Below are 22,637 nucleotides of genomic sequence, written 5' to 3'. Positions count from 1 at the left end.
CACCCTTTGTCAACATTTGAGAATGGCGCGTCAAAATGGCGCGTTGATAGGCTCTTCCCTTTACTACGTCAGCAAGGGAGGTGATCCCCACGCCCCCCCTCTGGATTCCCACCCACTGTATGGATTGCCCGCTCAGCTCAAAAGTTGCCACCATAGATACATCACTTCAATTTTGTAGTGAGGAGACCATAGAGGACACAACAACATGGCACCACCTAAGCGAGCGAAACATGGAAATTGCGCTGTACAGGGATGTGACAACACAGAAAGGAGTCTGTTTTTACTGCCGACGGGAGAGCCCCTGAAGACGCAGTGGCTTAATTTTATTTACTCCGATAATACGCCGTCGAGTCTACCTAAGACGGTGTATGTTTGTCGGAAGCATTTTCCTGATGAATGTTTCCACAACTTGGGACAGTACAGGGCAGGTTTTGCACATCAACTGTCACTGAAGCCTGGGTCCGTACCAAGCATCCCTGCCGCATCAGCCACAAACACCGAACAAGTAAGTGTATAACTGTTAAGTCGTTTTGCCGTGTTTTAAAATCGGTGCGTTAGCCTTGCAATGGCTACATTAGCTGTGCAGCTAACCGCTTCCTGCAGTTAGCCAGGTAATCTGCGCTACAAAACTAAAGAGCATGCAGCATGCTCTGTTAAACTGAGTTTAGTCTGGAAATTGACTGTAACTTATGAGCTTATGTTTGACTATTGCTCCGCAATGCATGTCTTCTGTTGGATAAGCGATATGTTGCTGTAGTTGCTGCTTCTATCCTCTTTGGTTATGCAGTGCGTGTTCAAGCCTAGGGTATTATACGTTCGTAAACTACCACTCCGAACACTCTCACTCTCTGTTCTCTGTGTCACGTTGAGTTTACGAAAGGAGTCCGAGGGAGAACGAGGTTTTGTCTTAGCAGCATGGCTACAGGCGCTGATAGCAGCAAGTATGTGTGCGCGCAGCTTGGTCAAGCCCCTCCCCCCATGGCCCGCCCCCACCCTCTACCCTTCCCCGCCTCCTGCTTCTCATTAGCAAAATGACGCACTGGGAAAAGGGCTGAAATGGGGCTTTCTCCCAGGAGGCTATATCTACGTGCTGAGGGTTCATTTCGAGAAAGCCTGCGGATATAACATCCGGAAACCTCCACGAGCCCGTTTAAAGCATCAGCAAACCACCATGCTATGGGTCCTTTAACTATTCACAGTAACAGACATTTTCAGCAAGGGTGCCCAAACTTTTGCATGCCACTGTATAACAGGTTGTTCATAGTGTCCTCTCTTGAACAAATGAATATAGAATATAGGAAAGTTTACCTTTTTGGATTAACTTACCAAAAATAACTTTTTCACAATATTCTAATTGTTTGAGACGCACTAGTACAAACACAGTTTTCTAATGTTTCAATTAACACTGTTGTTGTTCGTTATGCGTGTGTGTGTGTGTGTGTGTATATACCTGCTTGACTTTCTTTATCCTGTTAATCAGTTCCTCTGCAGAGACGCCACCAGCGATGATCTCCAGGGGAATTCCATTGTCACCTATGAAGAAGCTGGATGGAATGCACACCACGGGATCTACCAGGAACTAACGTTAAGGCAATGATAAACAGCTTTGGCTTTCTCACTGAGGCCATGTTGTTAAGTGCATCAAAACACGAATGTATCAGGACATAATCAAAGTCTGTCAACTATAGGGGTGTTCACACGGCACATATTTGCATCGATGCTGTATTTTGTTGCGATATATCTTACACCGGTGTAAATTTTGTGGAGCGTTCACACGTCACAAACCTGCTTACTAGAGAGAAGCGTGTTAGCACCGGTGCAGCCCCACTTGCATTCACACGGCAGTTTTTGCGACCGTGCTATACGATAGTAATAATGCGGAAATGAAATATGCGCATGTGTGAAAATGTACTTCCTTTTCCCGGTTGTCATGGCATCACCAAGCGCCGGGAAAACAACGTGGATGAAGACACGCAGTTCTGTTGTTGTTGGTATTCGCCATTTTGGAAGCGCAAAATACCAGGATGCAAATTATGCAATGCCCGTATATAATCAACTCTCCTCGCGCGTAGCGAGTCTACCCCTGTAGCGCTCAGACGTCCCATTTTATATCGGTGCTGCCCCGCAAACTAGCATTTACTCCGGAGTAAATTTCTTAAACCACCTCCCGAGCAGGGTTAGATTTGCACCGGTTTAAGCAGCTTTCAGGGGCGACACCGGTATCACTTTGTACCGTGTGAACGCTCTACCGGGGCAGCCCCGGTGCTACACCGGAGTAAAAGTTGCCGTGTGAACACCCCTAATCTTAACTGAATTTAGGACCGATATGAATCCTGGACCAAACTACAGGGATCCGTAGGTTCCACAAAGTGGAAAATTTTGCAGAATTGATAGAAATATTAAAAGCGGTGCAGAAAAGCAGAATCTTAAATTTTTTGTAGAAACAACGTGGAAATATGGCCATATTTCTGTGAATTATATGTGCATTTCTTCTCATTCGAGTCGGTATCTGCCTGCCATATTGAATGCCATAAACCAGCGTGGATCATGACATGCAGGTCAAAAAAAAAAAAAGGTACACATGTATTTCTACTCATTCGAGTCATAGTGCCCCAATCCCTCGCTTGCAGGTGAAAAAAAGATACGCTATTATAATGTTTTAGCCATACAGTTCAAGTTTAAGTAGACACTGTGTGTTATGGAGCACAAAGTTTCCAGTGTTTTTAACAGGGTTGGAATCAGAATGCCAGGTTTTTCTCTCAGGAGGTTGCTACGACAAGCACATTGTGCCATGTAAATAATGTTTGTGACGATGAAAGATGTTATAATGTTTTAGTCATCCAGTTCAAGTTTAAGTAAACAATCTGTGATATGAAACACAGAGTGTTTGTTGTTTTTAGTCAGGTTTGAACCAAAATGCCATGTTCTTCTCTTGTATGATCTCGTGTTATTTTTGCACTGATTAAATTTATTATTATTATTATTATTATTATTATTAATATTGAATTGTTCTAGCCGTATAATTCAAAGTAGACTAAGAGCGTTCATGGTATGAAACCTATAGTTTGAAAGGTTTTGGATGTTTTGCATGACCTGCACCTTCTCGAGTAAGATCTTGTGAGGCTGCTGGGACAACTATCGTGATTCATGTCATTTTTGTACTGATCTAAGGGTTCTGAGCAAGGTTCTAGCCATAATAAGTTCTAAGAGTTGTTTTTGTTTCAATAAAAATATTGCAAATTTACTCATGTTTGCTAGTATTTTCTTATTTGTGAGCTTTTTTTTTAATTAGTGTTATAAAACAGAAAAATAAAGCAGAATTGGCCATTTTTAAAGCAGAATCAGGGGTTTTATAAAGCAGAATTTACAGATCCCTGAAACTAGAACAATTTCTGAATGCTAATTGTGGTTCAGAAAGGATACAGATCTGTGAAAATTGGACACACGTCTCACTGAGAGAGAGAGAGAGAGAGAGAGAGAGAGAGAGAATTATTTCATTTCATACAATGAAAAAACATTCTGGCAGCTATACATATCTCATGTTCCCAAAATGGCTGCCCTCATCTCCTTCCAGCTGTTTTAGCTCAGGTATAAAATAATGCCTTAGTGCACTAAATGTCCAGTCAGGAGCTGTTTGGAAGTCGTCACCTTTTCGCGTCCACTTTAATGGCAATGAAGCAGTTGTTGGTGAGCTCAGCTACCCGCTCGTCCTCCCAGCTGGATAACATCTGTGTGGACTGCTCATCGTCTCCTAGTGGTCAAGACAATATTTGTTAATTCAGTTCCATTTTATTTATAAAGCGCTTTTAACACTGTCACAAGGCGACTTCATGGAAATCCGGATATAGATTTGTTCTTAAAAGGAGAACTGAAGGCAAATTTTTTAGCATCAAAATTCTATTTCTCTCATTTTATTAAATATCGGAACGCATTTTCGATCGCTATTTTGTCGCTGCTATAGCAAGTTATGAGTGTGTGAAATATGCTCTGTAATATATCAGTCCATATGTCAAAGCAACGGCCGTAAACGAGATTCGCTGAGACCTGTGCGAGACATCGTAGGACGGAAGTAAAACGTACAGCGGAAATCAAAGTGACCGACATCTGCCAACGTTGTCGAAAGACGCGCGCACCCGCTTTCGAATGCTGATGTAATCAAGCCGAAAGTTTTCCCTGTGTCCGAAATCGCTCCCTACTCACTATATAATGCACTATATAGTGGGGACGCCATTTTGTAGTGCTGTCCGAAACCTTAGTGAGGATTATGTGGGAAATGTCTCATCTCATCTCATTATCTCTAGCCGCTTTATCCTGTTCTACAGGGTCGCAGGCAAGCTGGAGCCTATCCCAGCTGACTACGGGCGAAAGGCGGGGTACACCCTGGACAAGTCGCCAGGTCATCACAGGGCTGACACATAGACACAGACAACCATTCACACTCACATTCACACCTACGGTCAATTTAGAGCCACCAGTTAACCTAACCTGCATGTCTTTGGACTGTGGGGGAAACCGGAGCACCCGGAGGAAACCCACGCGGACACGGGGAGAACATGCAAACTCCACACAGAAAGGCCCTCGCCGGCCCCGGGGCTCGAACCCAGGACCTTCTTGCTGTGAGGTGACAGCGCTAACCATTACACCACTGTGCCGCCCCTCATTGTTAATTATCATTCAAATTTTAGGTAAATTATTTTAATTTGCATCTTATACGGATTTTATAAGGGAAATACGGATTTTGGAGGTTGGTTATACAGGTTTGATTGACCAAAGGTTGACATGTATGTCTGCGTCACTTCTCTCTGCACTTGAAGCTTACAGAAAAATCAGCTCGGTGCAAATATCTAGTCCTGAATGACTTCCTGCTGGACATGTAGTGCACTACCTCGAGGCTGGATTCACTTCTGCTGCATTCTTGCTGTATTGCACCAGGGAAGAAATATGGTATTTAGGACACAGCCCCTGATATCAACAACAAACTAATCTGTGCTATTACGTGTTTGTTAGAAACCTTTCTGTATTTATTAATTAATTACTTCCCTGATTTCTGGATGATGATGATGATGATCTGATTCAAGGCACCAGCAGATGAACCAACAGTTACGGCTGTGTTCCAAATCACTCCATATTGAACAAATAGTGCACTACGTGTTACTTCACCGTAACCTTAGTGCTTTCTAGCGGACATGAAGATTCCCACCGAACGTTATTAATTTATTAACTCCGTGCATTTAACTGTGAGATTTAGATTCACTGTTACCTCAGACATGCTAGCTGGATTAGCACAGCTTTCTTTGCTGAGCTTTATTTACATTTCCAAGGCCTTTCCCGTAGCTGTTAGCATTAGCAGGCTAGTTTTGCGCGTCACGAAGTCTGAGTTTTAATAATTTACCTGCAATGACGACGACAAAAACAGAGCTGTGCTGCTTGGAGGTGGCAATGGCTGCCGGGATGGAGCCCTCAAACCAACGCATCTTTCCTTCAATCAGCCGCTTTGGATACTTTCTCTGTGACAGTTGTCGGTTTACATCTATACTGTTAGATCAACTAGAAACCTGTAATCTCATCACGGAAGTGACGTATAATAAACGCGACATGGAATATGTAGTCTTTTTTTTATGGAGCGTAGCTACTGTGGCTAAAATCTGATAACTATCTACCCATCTTATATATAAACACGCTTCCAAAAAAGAAGTTTATTCAAGTGTGCTTCTAGTATACTTCTTTTAAACTAAAAACAAGACAGTACGCTTTCATTTTACTTTTTATTTACTTATCAGAGATGTACTTAATAAAGTTATATAGAAGTATACTTGGCTTATACTGAAAAGTATATAGAAAAGTCGAGGTATATTAAGCTTAAACTTAAACTTTTGATCAAGATATACTTAACAAAAGTGTAATAAAGTATTAAAATATTTGTGTCTTATAAAGACAATAAGAGACAAATAAATTATTTGTCTCTTATGTTTAAGTGTACTTGCCCTGTAGTTGTGCTTATCCTTTTGATAGGAGCCTATAAACTACTTCTTTTTCCTCACATATTGGCTTCTTTGTGATATACAGTACACTACCGTTCAAAAGTTTGGGGTCACTTTGAAATGTCCTTATTTTTGAAAGAAAAGCACTGTTATTTTCAATGAAGATCACTTGAAACTAATCAGAAATCCACTCTATACATTGCTAATGTGGTAAATGACTATTCTAGCTGCAAATGTCTGGTTTTTGGTGCAATATCTCCATAGGTGTATAGAGGCCCATTTCCAGCAACTCTCACTCCAGTGTTCTAATGGTACAATGTGTTTGCTCATTGCCTCAGAAGGCTAATGGATGATTAGAAAACCCTTGTACAATCATGTTAGCACAGCTGAAAACAGTTGAGCTCTTTAGAGAAGCTATAAAACTGACCTTCCTTTGAGCAGATTGAGTTTCTGGAGCATCACATTTGTGGGGTCGATTAAATGCTCAAAATGGCCAGAAAAAAGTCTCGACTATATTTTCTATTCATTTTACAACTTACAGTGGTGCTTGAAAGTTTGTGAACCCTTTAGAATTTTCTATATTGCTGCATAAATATGACCTAAAACATCATCGGATTTTCACACAAGTCCTAAAAGTAGATAAAGAGAACCCAGTTAAACAAATGAAATAAAAATATTATACTTGGTCATTTATTTATTGAGGAAAATTATCCAATATTACATAGCTGTGAGTGGCAAAAGTATGTGAACCTCTAGGATTAGCAGTTAATTTGAAGGTGAAATTAGAGTCAGGTGTTTTCAATCAATGGGATGACAATCAGGTGTGAGTGGGCACCCTGTTTTATTTAAAGAACAGGGATCTATCAAAGTCTGATCTTCACAACACATGTTTGTGGAAGTGTATCATGGCACGAACAAAGGAGATTTCTGAGGACCTCAGAAAAAGTGTTGTTGATGCTCATCAGGCTGGAAAAGGTTACAAAACCATCTCTAAAGAGTTTGGACTCCACCAATCCACAGTCAGACAGATTGTGTACAAATGGAGGAAATTCAAGACCATTGTTACCCTCCCCAGGAGTGGTCGATCAACAAAGATCACTTCAAGAGCAAGGCGTGTAATAGTTGGCAAGGTCACAAAGGACCCCAGAGTAACTTCTAAGCAACTGAAGGCCTCTCTCACATTGGCTAATGTTACTGTTCATGAGTCCACCATCAGGAGAACACTGTACAACAATGGTGTGCATAGCAGGGTTACAAGGAGAAAGCCACTGCTCTCCAAAAAGAACATTGCTGCTTGTCTGCAGTTTGCTAAAGATCATGTGGACAAGACAGAAGGCTATTGGAAAAATGTTTTGTGGATGGATGAGACCAAAATAGAACTTTTTGGTTTAAATGAGAAGCGTTATGTTTGGAGAAAGGAAAACACTGCATTCCAGCATAAGAACCTTATCCCATCTGGGAAACATGGTGGTGGTAGTATCATGGTTTGGGCCTGTTTTGCTGCATCTGGGCCAGGACGGCTTGCCATCATTGATGGAACAATGAATTCTGAATTATACCAACGAATTCTTAAGGAAAATGTCAGGACATCTGTCCATGAACTGAATCTCAAGAGAAGGTGGGTCATGCAGCAAGACAGCGACCCTAAGCACACAAGTCGTTCTACCAAAGAATGGTTAAAGAAGAATAAAGTTAATGTTTTGGAATGGCCAAGTCGATTTGTAAATTATTGCATTCTGTTTTTATTTACAATTTGTACTTTGTCCCAATTTTTTTGGAATTGGGGTTGTAAACTTACACGTGTAAGTTTGTGGTCAGCACTGGCGTGGAATAGCTTAAGAGTAAACAGTGTTGGAACTTAAACTTATCTTTTATGTAGCCTATACTGTATAGTGTTTTTAACCCACAAAGAGACAGATAAACACTTCTCTTATTTTATTTGCCAACAAATTTGAAAACAAAGGTGAGAGAGAACATTGCGACAGACTTGAATCATACTGGCTGTCATTATACACCATCACCGAAATACATCTGAATTTTTACAATTTCATCAAAAACAAGTCAAATTTCATCAAAGGTTTTTTATTATTATTATTATTATTTCTCAGGAGTGGGATAATTAATTAATTTCTTTCTTTCTTTTGAGCTTGGATGTCAATTTCAGTCGTCATTGCCATTTTTTTATACTTTGGCATTTAATACAATCTCATCTCATTATCTGTAGCCGCTTTATCCTGTTCTACAGGGTCGCAGGCAAGCTGGAGCCTATCCCAGCTGACTACGGGCGAAAGGCGGGGTACACCCTGGACAAGTCGCCAGGTCATCACAGGGCTGACACATAGACACAGACAACCATTCACACTCATACCTACGGTCAATTTAGAGTCACCAGTTAACCTAACCTGCATGTCTTTGGACTGTGGGGGAAACTGGAGCACCCGGAGGAAACCCACGCGGACACGGGGAGAACATGCAAACTCCGCACAGAAAGGCCCTCGCCGGCCACGGGGCTCGAACCCGGACCTTCTTGCTGTGAGGCGACAGCGCTAACCACTACACCACCGTGCTGCCCCATTTAATACAATGTTACTTTAAATTTTGATTTTTTTGAAAGAAAATTAATATGTTCTTAATCCTGAGTATCTATTGTTATTTTGTGAATTCTTACCTTTATAACTTCATTGTAACTTAAGGTACAAAACACTTAAGTTGTCTCCTGGTAATGTGCATGAGGTAAGGGTTAGGGCGCGAAAACTAATAGTATACCTAGAAGGGTAATTGCAGTATACTTCAAAACTAAAGCATGGACTAGATGTATATAACCAGTAACTAATAGTATATTTCCAATATGCTATAAAATATACTTTTATAAACTAAAAAGTGGACTAGAAGTGTGTAACGAGTAAACCAATAGTATATTTCCAGTATACTACAAAGTATACTTTAGTAAACTAAAAAGTGGACTAGAAGTATAAAACAAGTAACTCATAGTATATTTCCAGTGTACTATGAAGTATGCTTTTGTAAACTAAAGAGTGGACTACAAGTATAGAACTAGTAAACTATTAGTATATAAGTTTACTTGTGGTTTACTTACAGTACAAAATAAAAAATACTAGTTGTATACTCAAGGTTTACTTCTCTTAGACATAACGTATACTTTATCAACTAAAAGTGGGCCAATTTAGTCCCAAGAAGTATTAGATTAGTTTACTTACAAGTATACTGTAAGTACATTGATATCAGTATACTTGGTACAAAAAAAGTATACTTAAGGAAATATACTTTTACTTTACTTAAGTATACTTAATAAAATTAACTTGAAGTCTGCTTCTTTTTGATAAGGGTATACACAGCTCTGGAAAATTTTAAGAAGCCACTGCAAAATTATCGGTTACTCTGGTTTTACTATTTATCAATATGTGTTTAAGGAACATGAATATTTTTCTTTTGTTCTGTAAACTACTGACAACATTTCCTCAAAACTCCACATAAAAATACTTCCACTTGGAGCATTTAATTGCAGAAAATGACAACTGGTCAAAATAACCAAAAGGATTAAGTGTATTCAGATCTTGAATAATGCAGAGAAATCAAGATCATATTAAATTTTATACAACACAATACCAATGTTTGAACTTAGGATGAGTTCAGAAATCAATATTTGGTGAAATAACTAGCATTTAATCATAGTCAAGTCAAGTTTATTTATAGAGTGCTTTGAACAACAGACACTGTCGCAAAGCAGCTTTACAGAAAATTAAAGACTTTAAACATAAGCTGATTTTATCCCAAAGTTATCCCTGCTTTATCCCCAATGAGCAAGCCTGTAGCAATGGTGGCAAGGAAAAGCTCCCTCAGGCGACACGAGGAAGAAACCTCAAGAGGAACCAGACTCAAAAGGGAACCCATCCTCATTCGGATGATAACAGATAGCGTGATTATAAATAATTTGCTCCTTTAAATGTGTCCTATATAGACACAAAGTATAACTGTGTTACCAGGAAAATCATTATAGTTTTAACATGAAGTCTGTTTTGTTGAAGTTATAAACTGTTCATTGATGGAAACTTGAGTGCAAAACTGTTCATGACTATCAACTGCAGTCCTAAAGTTAGCAAGTCAGCTGTCGTCCTCAAACATAAATGTATTACTGTAAGTGTCCAGAGCTGTCTTCCAAATATGACTTTCGACTGTCCATATGGGGCCGTCCTCCACACTCCATAACTTTCATACCTCTTGGCATGCTCTCCACCAGTCTTTCACATTGCTCTATTGTGACTTTATGCCACTCCTGGTGCAAAAATTCGATCATCTCAGCTTTGTTTGATGGCTTGTGACCATCCATCTTCCTCTTGATCACATTCCAGAGGTTTTCAATGGGGTTCAGGTCTGGAGATTGGGCTGGCCATTGTGGTCTTCTATCCACACCTTGTTTGACCTGGCTGTATGCACTGTAAAAAAAGAATAGTTGAGAATACTTGAAATTTCAAGGAACAGTCTGCATTAAGAATTTTATGTTTTTCCAATGATGTGCCCATGATAATCCAAACTATGATAAAACTGTTATCTTTATTAAGAATTCTTAATCAAGTCAATTTTCAATTCCTCATTCTGCCAACATAGATTTCTCTTTTTGCTGAACAGTGGCATTCACAGTAGTACAAAAAGGCAATCAGACTTTTTGGGGGGGCTTTTTTCACCTTTATTTGGATAGGACAGTGTAGAGACAGGAAATGAGCGGGAGAGAGATCAGGAAATGACCTCAGGTCGGAATCGAACCCAGGTCCCCCGATTTATGGTATGGCGCCTGAGCCACGACGCCATACCCATGATGTGGGTTTTAAAAACTTTATTTCAATATTGAAGTTTTGCAATTGTGCACTGTAAAAAAAGAATAGTCGAGAATACTTGAAATTTCAAGGCAACAGTCTGCATTAAGAATTTTATGTTTTGCCAACGATGTATGCCCATGATAATCCAAACTATGATAACACTGTTATCTTTATTAAGAATTCTTAATTAAGTCAATTTTCAATTCCTCATTCTGCCAACATAGATTTCTCTTTTTGCTGAACAGTGGCATTCACAGTAGTACAAAAAGGCAATTGAGGTTCTCACAATTTTTGGGGGGGCTTTTTTTACCTTTATTTGGATAGGACAGTGTAGAGACAGGAAATGAGCAGGAGAGAGAGGGGGCTCGGGAAATGACCTCAGGTCGGAATCGAACCCGGGTCCCCGGATTTATGGTATGGCGCCTTATCCACCTGAGCCACGACAACATGAGCTTCAACCGGAGAGAGAACCACATTGCCCAGCCTTTGCATTTGGGAGAGGAAACCCCGTGTCTTGGTCATTAAGAGCATGCGCTGAATAAACACCTGTGGCAATTATGTATTTTCAATTCAGATTATTCACTATTGCATATTTACACATCATTGAGATGCACCCTATCAGTTTGATGTGGATTTTTCTGTTCGTTAATAATTATTCATATTTTCTTGTCCATTCAATTGTGAATATGGAATTACTTGAACAAAGCGTAATTCTATTTTTTAGAATTATCCACATCAAGAAAAATCCACATCAAACTGATAGGGTGCACCTCAATGATGTGTAAATATACAATAGTGAATAATCTGAATTGAAAATACATAATTGTCACAGGTGTTTATTCAGCGCATGCTCTGAATGACCAAGACACGTGGTTTCCTCTCCCAAATGCAAAGGCTGGGCAATGTGGTTCTCTCTCCGGTTGAAGCTCATGTTGTCGTGGCTCAGGTGGATAAGGCGCCATACCATAAATCTGGGGGCCTGGGTTTGATTCTGACCTGAGGTAATTTCCTGATCTCTCTCTCTCCTGCTCATTTCCTGTCTCTACACTGTCCTATCCAAATAAAGGTGAAAAAAGCCCCCCCAAAAAATTGTGATAACCTCAATTGCCTTTTTGTACTACTGTGAATGCCACTGTTCAGCAAAAAGAGAAATCTATGTTGGCAGAATGAGGAATTGAAAATTGACTTAATTAAGAATTCTTAATAAAGATAACAGTGTTATCATAGTTTGGATTATCATGGGCACATCGTTGGCAAAACATAAAATTATTAATGCAGACTGTTGCCTTGAAATTTCAAGTATTCTCAACTATTCTTTTTTACAGTGTGTAGAACAATGAAAAAAGGCATGTATAGTTTAATGATAAATTATGATAACCTCAGGGACGTCGTGGCTCAGGTGGATAAGGCGCCATACCATAAATCCGGGGACCCGGGTTCGGTTCCGACCCGAGGTTATTTTCCGATCCCTCCCCATCTCTCCCGCTCATTTCCTGTCTCTATGCTGTCCTATCCAAATAGAGGTGAAAAAAATCTAAAAAAAAATAATTGTGATAACCTCAATTGCCTTTTTGCACTACTGTGAATGCCACTGTTCAGCAAAAAGAGAAATCTATGTTGGCAGAATGAGGAATTGAAAATTGACTTAATTAAGAATTCTTAATAAAGATAACAGTTTTATCATAGTTTGGATTATCATGGGCACATCGTTGGCAAAACATAAAATTCTTAATGCAGACGGTTGCCTTGAAATTTCAAGTATTCTCAACTATTTTTTTTTACAGTGTGGCATGGAGCATTCCGCTACTGTAAAACCCAATCCTCAGAGTTAGGGAACATTGCCAGAGCAGAAGGAAGCAAGTTTTCTTCCAGGATAACCTTGTACATGGCTTGATTCATGTGTCCTTCACAAACAAAAATCTGCCCCATTCCAGCCTTGCTGAAGCACCCCCAGATCATCACTGATCATCCACCAAATTTCACAATGGGTATGAGACAAAGTGGCTTGTAAGTTTCTCAAGGTCTCCATCTAACAACTAGATGACTAGGTGATGGGAAAAGATGAAACATGGACTCATCAAAGAAGATGACCTTACTCCAGTCCTTCATGGTCCAATCCTTATGGTCTTTAGCAAACCTCAGCCTGGCTCTTCTTTGATGAAGGGCTTTTTTCTCACTTTGCATGACTTCAGCCCCTCCTGGAGGGGCCTGTTTCAAACAGTCCTTGCCGTGCACTTAACCCCAGCTGCCATATGCCATTCTTTTTGCAGGTCACTTCATGTCATCCTATGGTTGTTGAGTGACACTTGAAGGAGCTGATGATCATCCTGGTCAGTGGAGAGTCGTTTTCACCCTCTGCCAGTCTGTAACTTTGTTGTCCCTAATGTCTGCTGTTTGACCTTGTTCTTATGAACTGCTATCTTTGAAATTTTGAGGATGGAAGCAACCTGACACTCACTGTATCTCTCTGCCAGTAAAGCCAGAATTGGAACCCTTCTTTTCCTCACTCAAAACTTTTCTTTTTCACTCTTTTGGCATGATACATAGATATTTTTGTATTCCAATTAAATTTAAGGTACTACACGCACTGTTTTCACCATCCAAACTGGTCCTATTGCAAAAGAATAGTGATGACCACAGCAGTGGTTTTTATACTTTTCCACATTAAATAAGATTTGGTTCAGGTGATCACCTAATCAGTACAGAAAAAAATAGTTTCTGAGCAGCATATTACAGAAGAGAGCACTTTTCAGATGAAAAAAGAAAACATAATGAAGGCTGCTGGGTTTTGGTGCAAAATGAAGAAGCGAGTGTGAGAGTCAAAGTGTCCAGAAGAACTGTGGCTGGTTCTGTAAGATGCTCAGTAAAACCTACAGCTCATTTCCGCATAAAATTGCACTTATTGTGCCTGAGACTACTATTTTTTTTTAAGCAAAGGGTCATCTCACACCAAATATTGACTTTGTTTCATTTATTATGGCTTATGGCTTATTGTTTATAGTATTTTTTTAATGTTGAAACATTTCATGTCATTATTTTTAAACCATTTTTATTCTACAGCATTTCTTTACATGTGCCTAAGACTTTTGCACAGAATTGTATATTTTAAGGCCCAAAGCCAACATGATGAAGAGAAAAAGAAAGAGACAGCTTTCTGACACACTGCTGTTCACTCAAGTGTGAAATCACAGCAGCACCAAGTTCATTCTCTCATATCCCATTTCACAGAAGGCAGGGTGTTGAACGTATGACCAGTTTGATGAAGATTATAATCCGGCCCTCCAGATGAATTTAAAAGTAGACGGCCTTTCGATTTCATAGAATCGGTGAAGTTTAGTTCCCGCTGAAATTTGGTCATTGTGATGTATGTTTATTTCTGTAATATCGAAATAAGGGTGCTCTAAGAGCACAATATCCCCCTGACAAAATATTGCAAATTAAATTTTAATATGCGTATTACTGTCCTATAACAAAGCCTTTTGCCAAGTTTTGTGAAATTCCTCCAAAAATTGTGAGAGGAGTTGATTGCAGAAGGTGAGAACCCTTTCCGGGACAGACAGATGGACAGACAGAAGGATTTTGCCACGACATAATCCCTCTTTGGGCCTTTCAGCCAGCTGGGGATAAAAAAAAGCCAGGCCATTCTATGGCTGGGAAGTGATTTGAGGGGATTCCTGACCAAATAATGTGCATGAAATCGCTCACTTCGTGCAGTCAAGCCGACAGAGGAAGTCTGTGTGCGCATGCTCAGGTTTACCTGCTTCTTCTTTGGGGTTTTATGGCAGCTGGCATCCACAGCGTTGCATTACTGCCATTTACAGGTTTACCTGTGACTGTACACTGACAGTTCCATCATTCTGTCACTAAACGAACAGCTGATCACACCGAAGTGTTTGCTGACCGCCGATATTTATTAGTTTGGTCCTGAGTTTCCTTTCCTTCGCAACAAAACGTCTTTTCCTCTCGCTTTCCGTTACTGTAGTAGGTCTTTCACATTTCATTCGCACACTCACATCCTCCATTTTTCTCTCCTGTTTCAAATTTGTATCCCATAATGCCTTGCACAAACGGGGAAAGCCCACCACGTGATGCATGATGTAGTATTTTGAATTGGGTCATGGTGAAGCAGGAAAAAATAGCGGAAAATTTTGCGCCACATGGCCCTTAATTCATTCATTGTTCTGTGAAAAAAACTAATAAAATTGGAAATCTGTGATTTGAATTCAGTAGCGTCTGCTCCATTAAACAAAAAAATAATTGGGTGTCAGGGGAAAATTCTTTTTATGACCTAAACTTGAAAAATCTGAAAGGCAGTACAGCTTCAAAATTAGTGTTCCTCATAAAAATCTACTTACAGTCCTAAATTGAATTGAAAGATAGAGAAAAACCCACAGTATCTGTCCAACTAGTCCCACTCGGGGATGGTTGTGGAATCTTATGCAAGGCCCCCAAAAGTATTTGGACAATTAAACACCTGTCCATCAGGTTTCCAAGTCAAGCTTTAAAAGGTTTCACAGTTTAAACACACTGATGATCTCTGTTTCTCTTCAAACATTCCACTGTCATCATGATTGTTGTCATGAGCTGTGCTGCAAATCAAGATCTCTGACCTTACATTCAAAAATAAATAAATATATAAATCCAGAAAGTCCAAAGCCTGGCACACAAAACAGACCTTTTGGTAAAATTCAAACATGAACTGTAAGAGGAAAACTGGATCGTGTTCATACTCAATAATGGTCTCGAAAAAGACACAGTGCTCGTTTGTTTAGCAGCGGTAGCTGGATGGGGAACTTTGTCCATTTCTGTAGCCCTTGTTTTTCTTTTTCTCCCCCAGGGTTGATCTATTAGAACAGCCGTAAGCAGCACAAACCATCAGGACTTTTGCATTGTTCGTGATCGTTTGCAAAGAACCCATGGCTCCAGGTTAGTTTAGGCCAAGGATCATTATGTTCATGTAAATGAGTGAGCGATAATGTACAGTAAGCTGGTTATTATCATGAAATACACCCTGACAGGGTGATGCAGGAGTCCAACACAAAGCAGAGAAGGTCTTGAATCACCCTGAAGGGGTTTTATTTTGCGATAAGAATCGGCTCACTATACATTATCCCATTTATTACACAGCGATGTACTAAAGAACTCAACAATCTGACACAAAATATTGTTGTAAAATGATTTTATTGCTTCTGGTAATGTCGTGGTCTATAACAACAGTTTGTAATAAAGAAAAAACAGACTGTAAACCAATCAGAATCAAGTATTTAACAAAGCTTTGTAATAATAATACAACCCCAATTCCAAAAAAGTTGGGACACTGTGTAGTGGGAAGACATGGGACAAAAATAAAATACCTAGGCCTAAATGTTTAATTTTTATTTATTATAGACGAGACAGATCTTGTCATGTTTTAACCCATATGATACAGCAGTCAGGGATAATGGATGAGAGTTAAATATAACTTGCGGTTAAATGACGATAGAGAACATTGAGAAAATTGTTGCTTTTAACACCTTTAATGACTGACTCTCTCACCTGCCTCTCTCTCTTCCACATCCTCTCAGTGATCACTTACACACACATTAAACTGAACACATCCCTGATACTAATCATGTAAATAACAACAACCACTGCACACATCTGTACAAATATATATAACTGTACATGTCACACAGTTTAACTGTTAATAATAAACATTACACAGATTACAGATATATTTATTTGTGCATATTTAATTGTCCTATTCTGCAGATTAACAGTGTTTAATATCAGAATGAACAAAGTGAATTTATTTCACTCAGAATTGATTTGAACTTGTGAATCATCACCTAATGCAGCATTAACATACAAATCCATCTGATCTTTACAAAACCACAAACTGCTGGTGGAGGGAAACTTAGAGCTGGAATTCTCCTCCACTGCACAGTTTCTCACACACACACACACACACGTTTAATCCAAGATTAACAGCAAATGCAAACAAGTACAAATACAGTAAAGACATATTTACTGAGAATAAACTAAGAAACAAATTCTCAGTTTATTTAAACTATTTAAAACATAAATAAAATAAAATTCTTTTCAGCTCATTCTGCATTTAAACACACTTTTGTAATTTTAATTAAATGCTAAGTCATTATTTTGAGTTAATACCTTGTTATTTCAAGACAGTGTGTCATTTCACTTATTATTTTGACTTCCTTGTGCTTTCAAAATATATCATAATATATTTTAAGATATTTTATTATTTGAGTTAATTCATTATTTCAAGATATTCTGTCAATAATTTGAGTTTATCCCCTTGAAAAAAATCACAGTGTGCGCTTCAGGGTTTCCAAAAGGGGGAAAAAAAGACTTACACAAAGAACACTAATCTTTTAATCTGCAGTATTTTATTAATGAACTGGAATAAAACAACATCAATGCTAACTGATCTGATTCACTCTTACAGAGCACTCAAGTGGGAGGATCTTTATGGAACCATTAACATGTAGGAATGGCAGTAATTTATCAGTAAATGTGTGTGTGAAAGTGTGTAAGTGTGTGTTAGTGAGAGGGTCGGAGAATGACAGTTTTCCTCTGTCCCAGTCCAGCTTCACTCTGATCCTCTGGAGTTTCTGTGCTACTGAGAGCTGAGTGCCTGGATGTGGTGTAGAAACTGCGTAATATTTCTCAGCATAATACCGCACATGCCAGATTCCACTTCTGGAGAATATCTCCCCCTTCCTCTGAGCAGATTCTGTCATCACACCCACACTCCACCACGTACCGTCTCCAACTTCCACATCCCAGCAGTGTGTCCCTGAGTTAAAGCCCTCAGATCCCAGGATACACCAATATTTATCAAATCTCTCTGGATTATCAGGAAGTTTCTGTTCCTCATCGCTGCGTCTCACACTTTTCAGATCATCAGATACAATGAGTTGAGGATGAGCAGTGTTGGGGTCCAGAGTTACAGGTGCTGAAAACACACACACACAGAATTAAGAGTCTTACTACAGAGGTGTAGAATTGGGTATGGACGGTATGGGCGTGTCCCGACCGATATTTCTGACTGAAGAAAAAAAAAATGGCGGTACACAAATGGTTCCTGTAGGTTTCCACTGGGCGAAACAGCATGCAAAATTCACTCATGAATATTCGCTCTCAAACATTTTCACGTAATAAGCAAAACAGCCTCCGCCTTCTGGATCAGAAATGTTTGGTTCCTCCCGCCTCTCTTTTGAAAACGTCCCATACCGAGAACACACATCCGCTGAACTGATTGGTTCTCGAGGGGCTTCATTTGAAAGCGGGGGCAAAAACTTTTCTCTGTAGAACCCTGTCACTCCCTCCTCCCCCTCCCCCCTCCGCTCCGGGCTCAAGACAACAGAAGGGCAATAATATAACAACAACCAATCAGAATTCAGATACAACAACCAATCAGAATTCAGATACATTCTGTTGCCAAGTAAAATTGTAGCCTTTCAGCGTGTCAGAAAGGTTCTAGAGCAGGGGTTTCAGAGTGTGGGAGAGTCAGACCCCCCTCACAGAGCAAATAAACAACAGCGCCCCCCCACACACAATTTTTATTGTTGCTATACTTAATGTTCCATTCGTATTTAAAAAAAATGGTTGTTGTACACATTTTTATTTTTTTATTTTAAACATATGTGCTTTTTTAAAACATCTTTTTTACACATTTTAAAACATCTGTGCTTTTTTAAAACCTCTTTTTTTTTTTTACACATTTTAAACATCTGTGCTTTTTTTTTAAACATCTTGTTTTACACATTTTAAACATCTCATAGCATCGCTAGCTCGCACCTCTTGGCAGACAACACACTGTGGCAGTGGAGCATCTTCAGATCCAGTCCATGAAAATCCAAACTTTAAATAATCGTGGTCATACTTCCTTCTTTGTTTGCTTGGCCCAGACTCTGTCTCCTCACTCACTGTAGCTTTAGGTACTAAAAATCGATCCATTTTGTCTCTGGCAAAGGCTAGCTGAAGTTCGCTAAATGTCCGCAATAGTAACTTATTCTGGTTTATTTTTCCTCACCTTGCGCCCCCCCTGAAGAACTCTGGCGCCCCCTAGGGGAGGCGTGACCCACACTTTGAAAAGCCCTGTTCAACAGCCTTTGTCCTGTTTTACCGTTAGATCAATCACATATCAGCTTAAACTAGCATTCTAAAACTAGTGAAAGATCCCACAGAAGAGAGCCGACTCCCCCTGCCAGCCTCATGGAACGCAGTGTTTAAGGCTCCGGATGTGCTTTACTTCCATTTATGAGGGAAAGGAACATACACCCTCCCGACAGTCAATGTGTTATTCACTTGTAAAACACATTTGCAAATTGGTAGAATGAGTTAATCATCACATGCAAGATTTGCAATTAATCAAATGAATTGCATCCATCCATCCATTATCTGTAGCCGCTTATCCTGTTCTACAGGGCTGACACAGAGACAAACAACCATTCACACCTATGATCAATTTAGAGCCACCAATTAGCCTAACCTGCATGTCTTTACACTGTGGGGGAAAACTTGAGCACCCAGAGGAAACCCACGCAGACACGGGGAGAACATGCAAACAACACACAGAAAGGCCCCCGCCGGCTGCTGGACTTGAGCCCAGGACCTTCTTGCTGTGAATCGACAGTGCTAACCACTACACCACCATGCTGCCCAATGAACTGCATATTATTATTATTATTATTATTATTCATGAATTATTACAGTTCTGAACTTCAAATTTTAAAAGTCTGGACTTTGGAGAGATGATGGATACTCTTTTGGTGGAACACAACAGAGCAAAATATTGCGACTCTATAATGTTGACCTGAAGTTGGCGCCAGTGGGGGTTGGCATTGGGTTTATGTCCCCACCCATGCTAAGAACAAACCTAAGCCATTGTCTTACTGTATTGGACGGTATACTGCATCTTCTCCCAGACTCTGAACTGCAGGTTGGCCAGATGTTTTGCCACATGGATCAGTGCTCCTGAAAGCTCCTCTGGATGCTGCAGTGTGCTCTGGGCTCTGCAAAAACATTCAGGAGTCAGTGTTGCTGTGGGTTTGGATTCAGAAACACAGAGAATGAGAGAGACAGGAAGCACATCATTCACCTTTTCACTGTGGCCTTGTAGTTCTGTAAAACAACAAAGCAAGTATCAGTGGATATGATTTACATTTTTACACCACTGAAATGTGACGTTTCTGGTGATGGAAAGAAGTTTTACTTTCTCACAGTATAAATACTGACTAAATGACCCTCACTTCTAAGAATGAAACATCTTCAGCTCTCATCTCCTCTTCTACGGCTCCGATTGTGTCTGAAAGAGAGGATATGTCTTTGCTCAGCTTCTCAATCTTCTCCTTCATCATCTGACTCTTCTGCTCCTCTTCCTCTCTCAGTGCAGTGATCCTGACTGCCTCTTCATCTCGTAGAAACTGGTGAAGCTTCTCAAACTCCTCCTTAATCTGACGCTCTGTGTGTTGGGCCTGAATCTGCAGTGAAGAGGAAATCAAATGAAACATCACTGAATATGCAATGAAACAAAATATAATTATAATATCAAACTCATGTTATTGATTCTAACCTTTATATGTTCTGCAGTCTGACTCCATTTCCATTTCCATTCTTTAAGTATCTTCACTTTCTCCTGTAGGGGTTTCAGTGCAGTTTTGAGCTTCTCCTGAAATAAATTAACATGCTGCATGTAGTCTCTGTGTTTTAGATATTATTTGAACTCAGATGAACTAAATTGATTATAAAGTAATTGTCATAGTTATGAACAACAGCATTTGTTCACATGTGACCCATGAGTTCATATGTCCATTTTATTTACCTTACAGTCTGTTACTGCCTCATCAATGGGGCAGAATTTGTGGTTGGTGTGTTTTCTTGAAGTCTGACACACCAAACACACCGGCTGTTGATGATCCAGACAGAAGAGTTTGAGTTTCTCACTGTGCAGACTGCAGACTGTTTCAGACCCTGATGAAGATCTCTGACTTCTCTCCTGTAAGAAAGTCTCACACAGGTTCTTTAAGGCCAGACTTATGGGAGGAAACTCCATAGACGACTTCCTCCTACAAACAGGACATTCTCTGGATCCTTTGGTCTCCCAGAACTGCTGCAAACACACTTTACACACACTGTGACTGCAGTGCAGAACAACAGGATCCTTGAAGATTTCACAGCACACAGGACAGGACAAATCCTCCTCTGAAAACTTAGAAGCCATTGTGTTTGCTGCTGTTGTTCTCTCTCGTCCGAATGCTCAGAGTTTCACTTTCACTTCTGTGAAAAGTAATCACACCCTGATTTCAGGATTCTGTAAAGCTAAATAGATGACTTTGTAGGTTCAGTTAATCATCACTTCCTTTCACTGTGCTGAAAATGAGACACAGATTTCTCCATAAACTGAGAATAAATCTCAACTCACCAGAGCAGAACACTGCAGGCTGTTAATGAAGGACTTTGGTCATGTCACACTTGGCACTTCCTTAATAGGAGGAGTTTTCGAGAGACACATTATGACCTGTTACACTCCTCAGTTACATCAGAAACAGCACACGGCACTTACTTATGTTTAAGCACTGAGCATTAACTGTAATTTTGGTACAAATTTATCCAGTTATGAATTTCACTCTTCTGAACTGAAAATAATGTTTCATTTCTGGAATCATTTAAAGTCGATCTTGCAGTTTCGGACACAAGACCCTGAAAGCTCTAATCATCAGTGGGATGAACTGGATCTCAGTCAGAAGAGTTATAAGCTCTTATAAACAGCAAGTGATACTGCACCTTATCCTCAGACCTGAATAAGAAAGACACCCACAGGAAACAGCGCAATGGCAAATAGTCACATACTGTACTGAGTGAGTTTATAGTTTTTAATAATATTTACTCTACATAACACAGTTGATGCAAATCCTGTAGTGCTACAACTGATGCAAGATGTTGATGATAATAAATGGAAAATATTTACCAATATTGAATGGCAAATGATATTCATCATATTTGTATAATATTGTGTGACATTTTGTTGCATTAACCGTTTTATAGAAGGGGGTCAGTTGCAACATTTTTCATATTTTTTTAAAAATTCAAACCTCATTTCCAGAAAAGCAGGAATATTTTCCAAAATGCAATAAAAACAAAAATATGTGATTTGTTAATTCACGTGTATCTTTAGTTAACTGATAAAAGCACGAAGAAAATATTTTCAAGTTTTACTCATCTCATCTCATTATCTCTAGCCGCTTTATCCTGTTCTACAGGGTCGTAGGCAAGCTGGAGCCTATCCCAGCTGACTACGGGCGAAAGGCGGGGTACACCCTGGACAAGTCGCCAGGTCATCACAGGGCTGACACATAGACACAGACAACCATTCACACCTACGGTCAATTTAGAGTCACCAGTTAACCTAACCTGCATGTCTTTGGACTGTGGGGGAAACCGGAGCACCCAGAGGAAACCCATATGGAGAACATGCAAACTCCGCACAGAAAGGCCCTTGCCAGCCACGGGGCTCGAACCCGGACCTTCTTGCTGTGAGCCGACAGCGGTAACCACTACACCACCGTGCTGTCCCAAATTAATTCTATTTTGAAAATATAAATTAAGTTTGAATTTGATACCTGCAACACATTAAAAAAAAAGTTGGGAAGGAGGCAAAATAAGACTGAAAAGTTTATAGGATATTCAAGTAACACCATTTTGGAAGATTTCACGATAAGGAGCTTAATTGGTAACATGATTGGGTATAAAAGGAGCAGCACCAAAAGCACCAGCCTTTGCAAGCAAGGATGGGTTGTGGCTCACTCTTTGT

The 22,637-nt window shown here is 39.8% G+C and overlaps 2 protein-coding genes across 4 annotated transcripts in view; both read right to left on the bottom strand.

The window, feature by feature from the left end:
* Positions 1-5,561, bottom strand: part of ubxn4 (UBX domain protein 4) — a 35,097-nt gene extending 29,536 nt beyond the window's left edge. For all 3 annotated transcript variants that reach the window (XM_060929294.1, XM_060929295.1, XM_060929296.1), the window contains exons 1-4: positions 5,393-5,561; positions 3,649-3,751; positions 3,424-3,452; positions 1,451-1,569 (exon numbers count right to left, since the gene is read on the bottom strand). In XM_060929294.1, coding sequence (XP_060785277.1) covers positions 1,451-1,569; positions 3,424-3,452; positions 3,649-3,751; positions 5,393-5,474 — 333 coding nt within the window. In that variant the 5' untranslated portion in view covers positions 5,475-5,561. The remainder of the gene's footprint in view (positions 1-1,450; positions 1,570-3,423; positions 3,453-3,648; positions 3,752-5,392) is intronic.
* An 11,345-nt stretch (positions 5,562-16,906) lies between these two features.
* On the bottom strand, positions 16,907-21,170 carry LOC132891583 (E3 ubiquitin-protein ligase TRIM39-like). The gene is made up of 6 exons (XM_060929293.1): positions 20,649-21,170; positions 20,400-20,495; positions 20,077-20,307; positions 19,926-19,948; positions 19,721-19,839; positions 16,907-17,777 (listed from the first exon to the last, which is right to left on the bottom strand). Exons 1-6 carry the CDS (start codon positions 21,045-21,047, stop codon positions 17,242-17,244), a joined length of 1,404 nt encoding a protein of 467 aa, XP_060785276.1. The 5' UTR covers positions 21,048-21,170; the 3' UTR covers positions 16,907-17,241.
* Positions 21,171-22,637: the final 1,467 nt, after the last annotated feature.

This window comes from Neoarius graeffei, chromosome 9 (assembly GCF_027579695.1).
Source record: "Neoarius graeffei isolate fNeoGra1 chromosome 9, fNeoGra1.pri, whole genome shotgun sequence".
In the NCBI taxonomy this organism is placed as follows: domain Eukaryota; kingdom Metazoa; phylum Chordata; class Actinopteri; order Siluriformes; family Ariidae; genus Neoarius; species Neoarius graeffei.
Note: the sequence above shows the minus strand (reverse complement) of the source record. Positions and strands in the feature narration are given on the sequence as shown.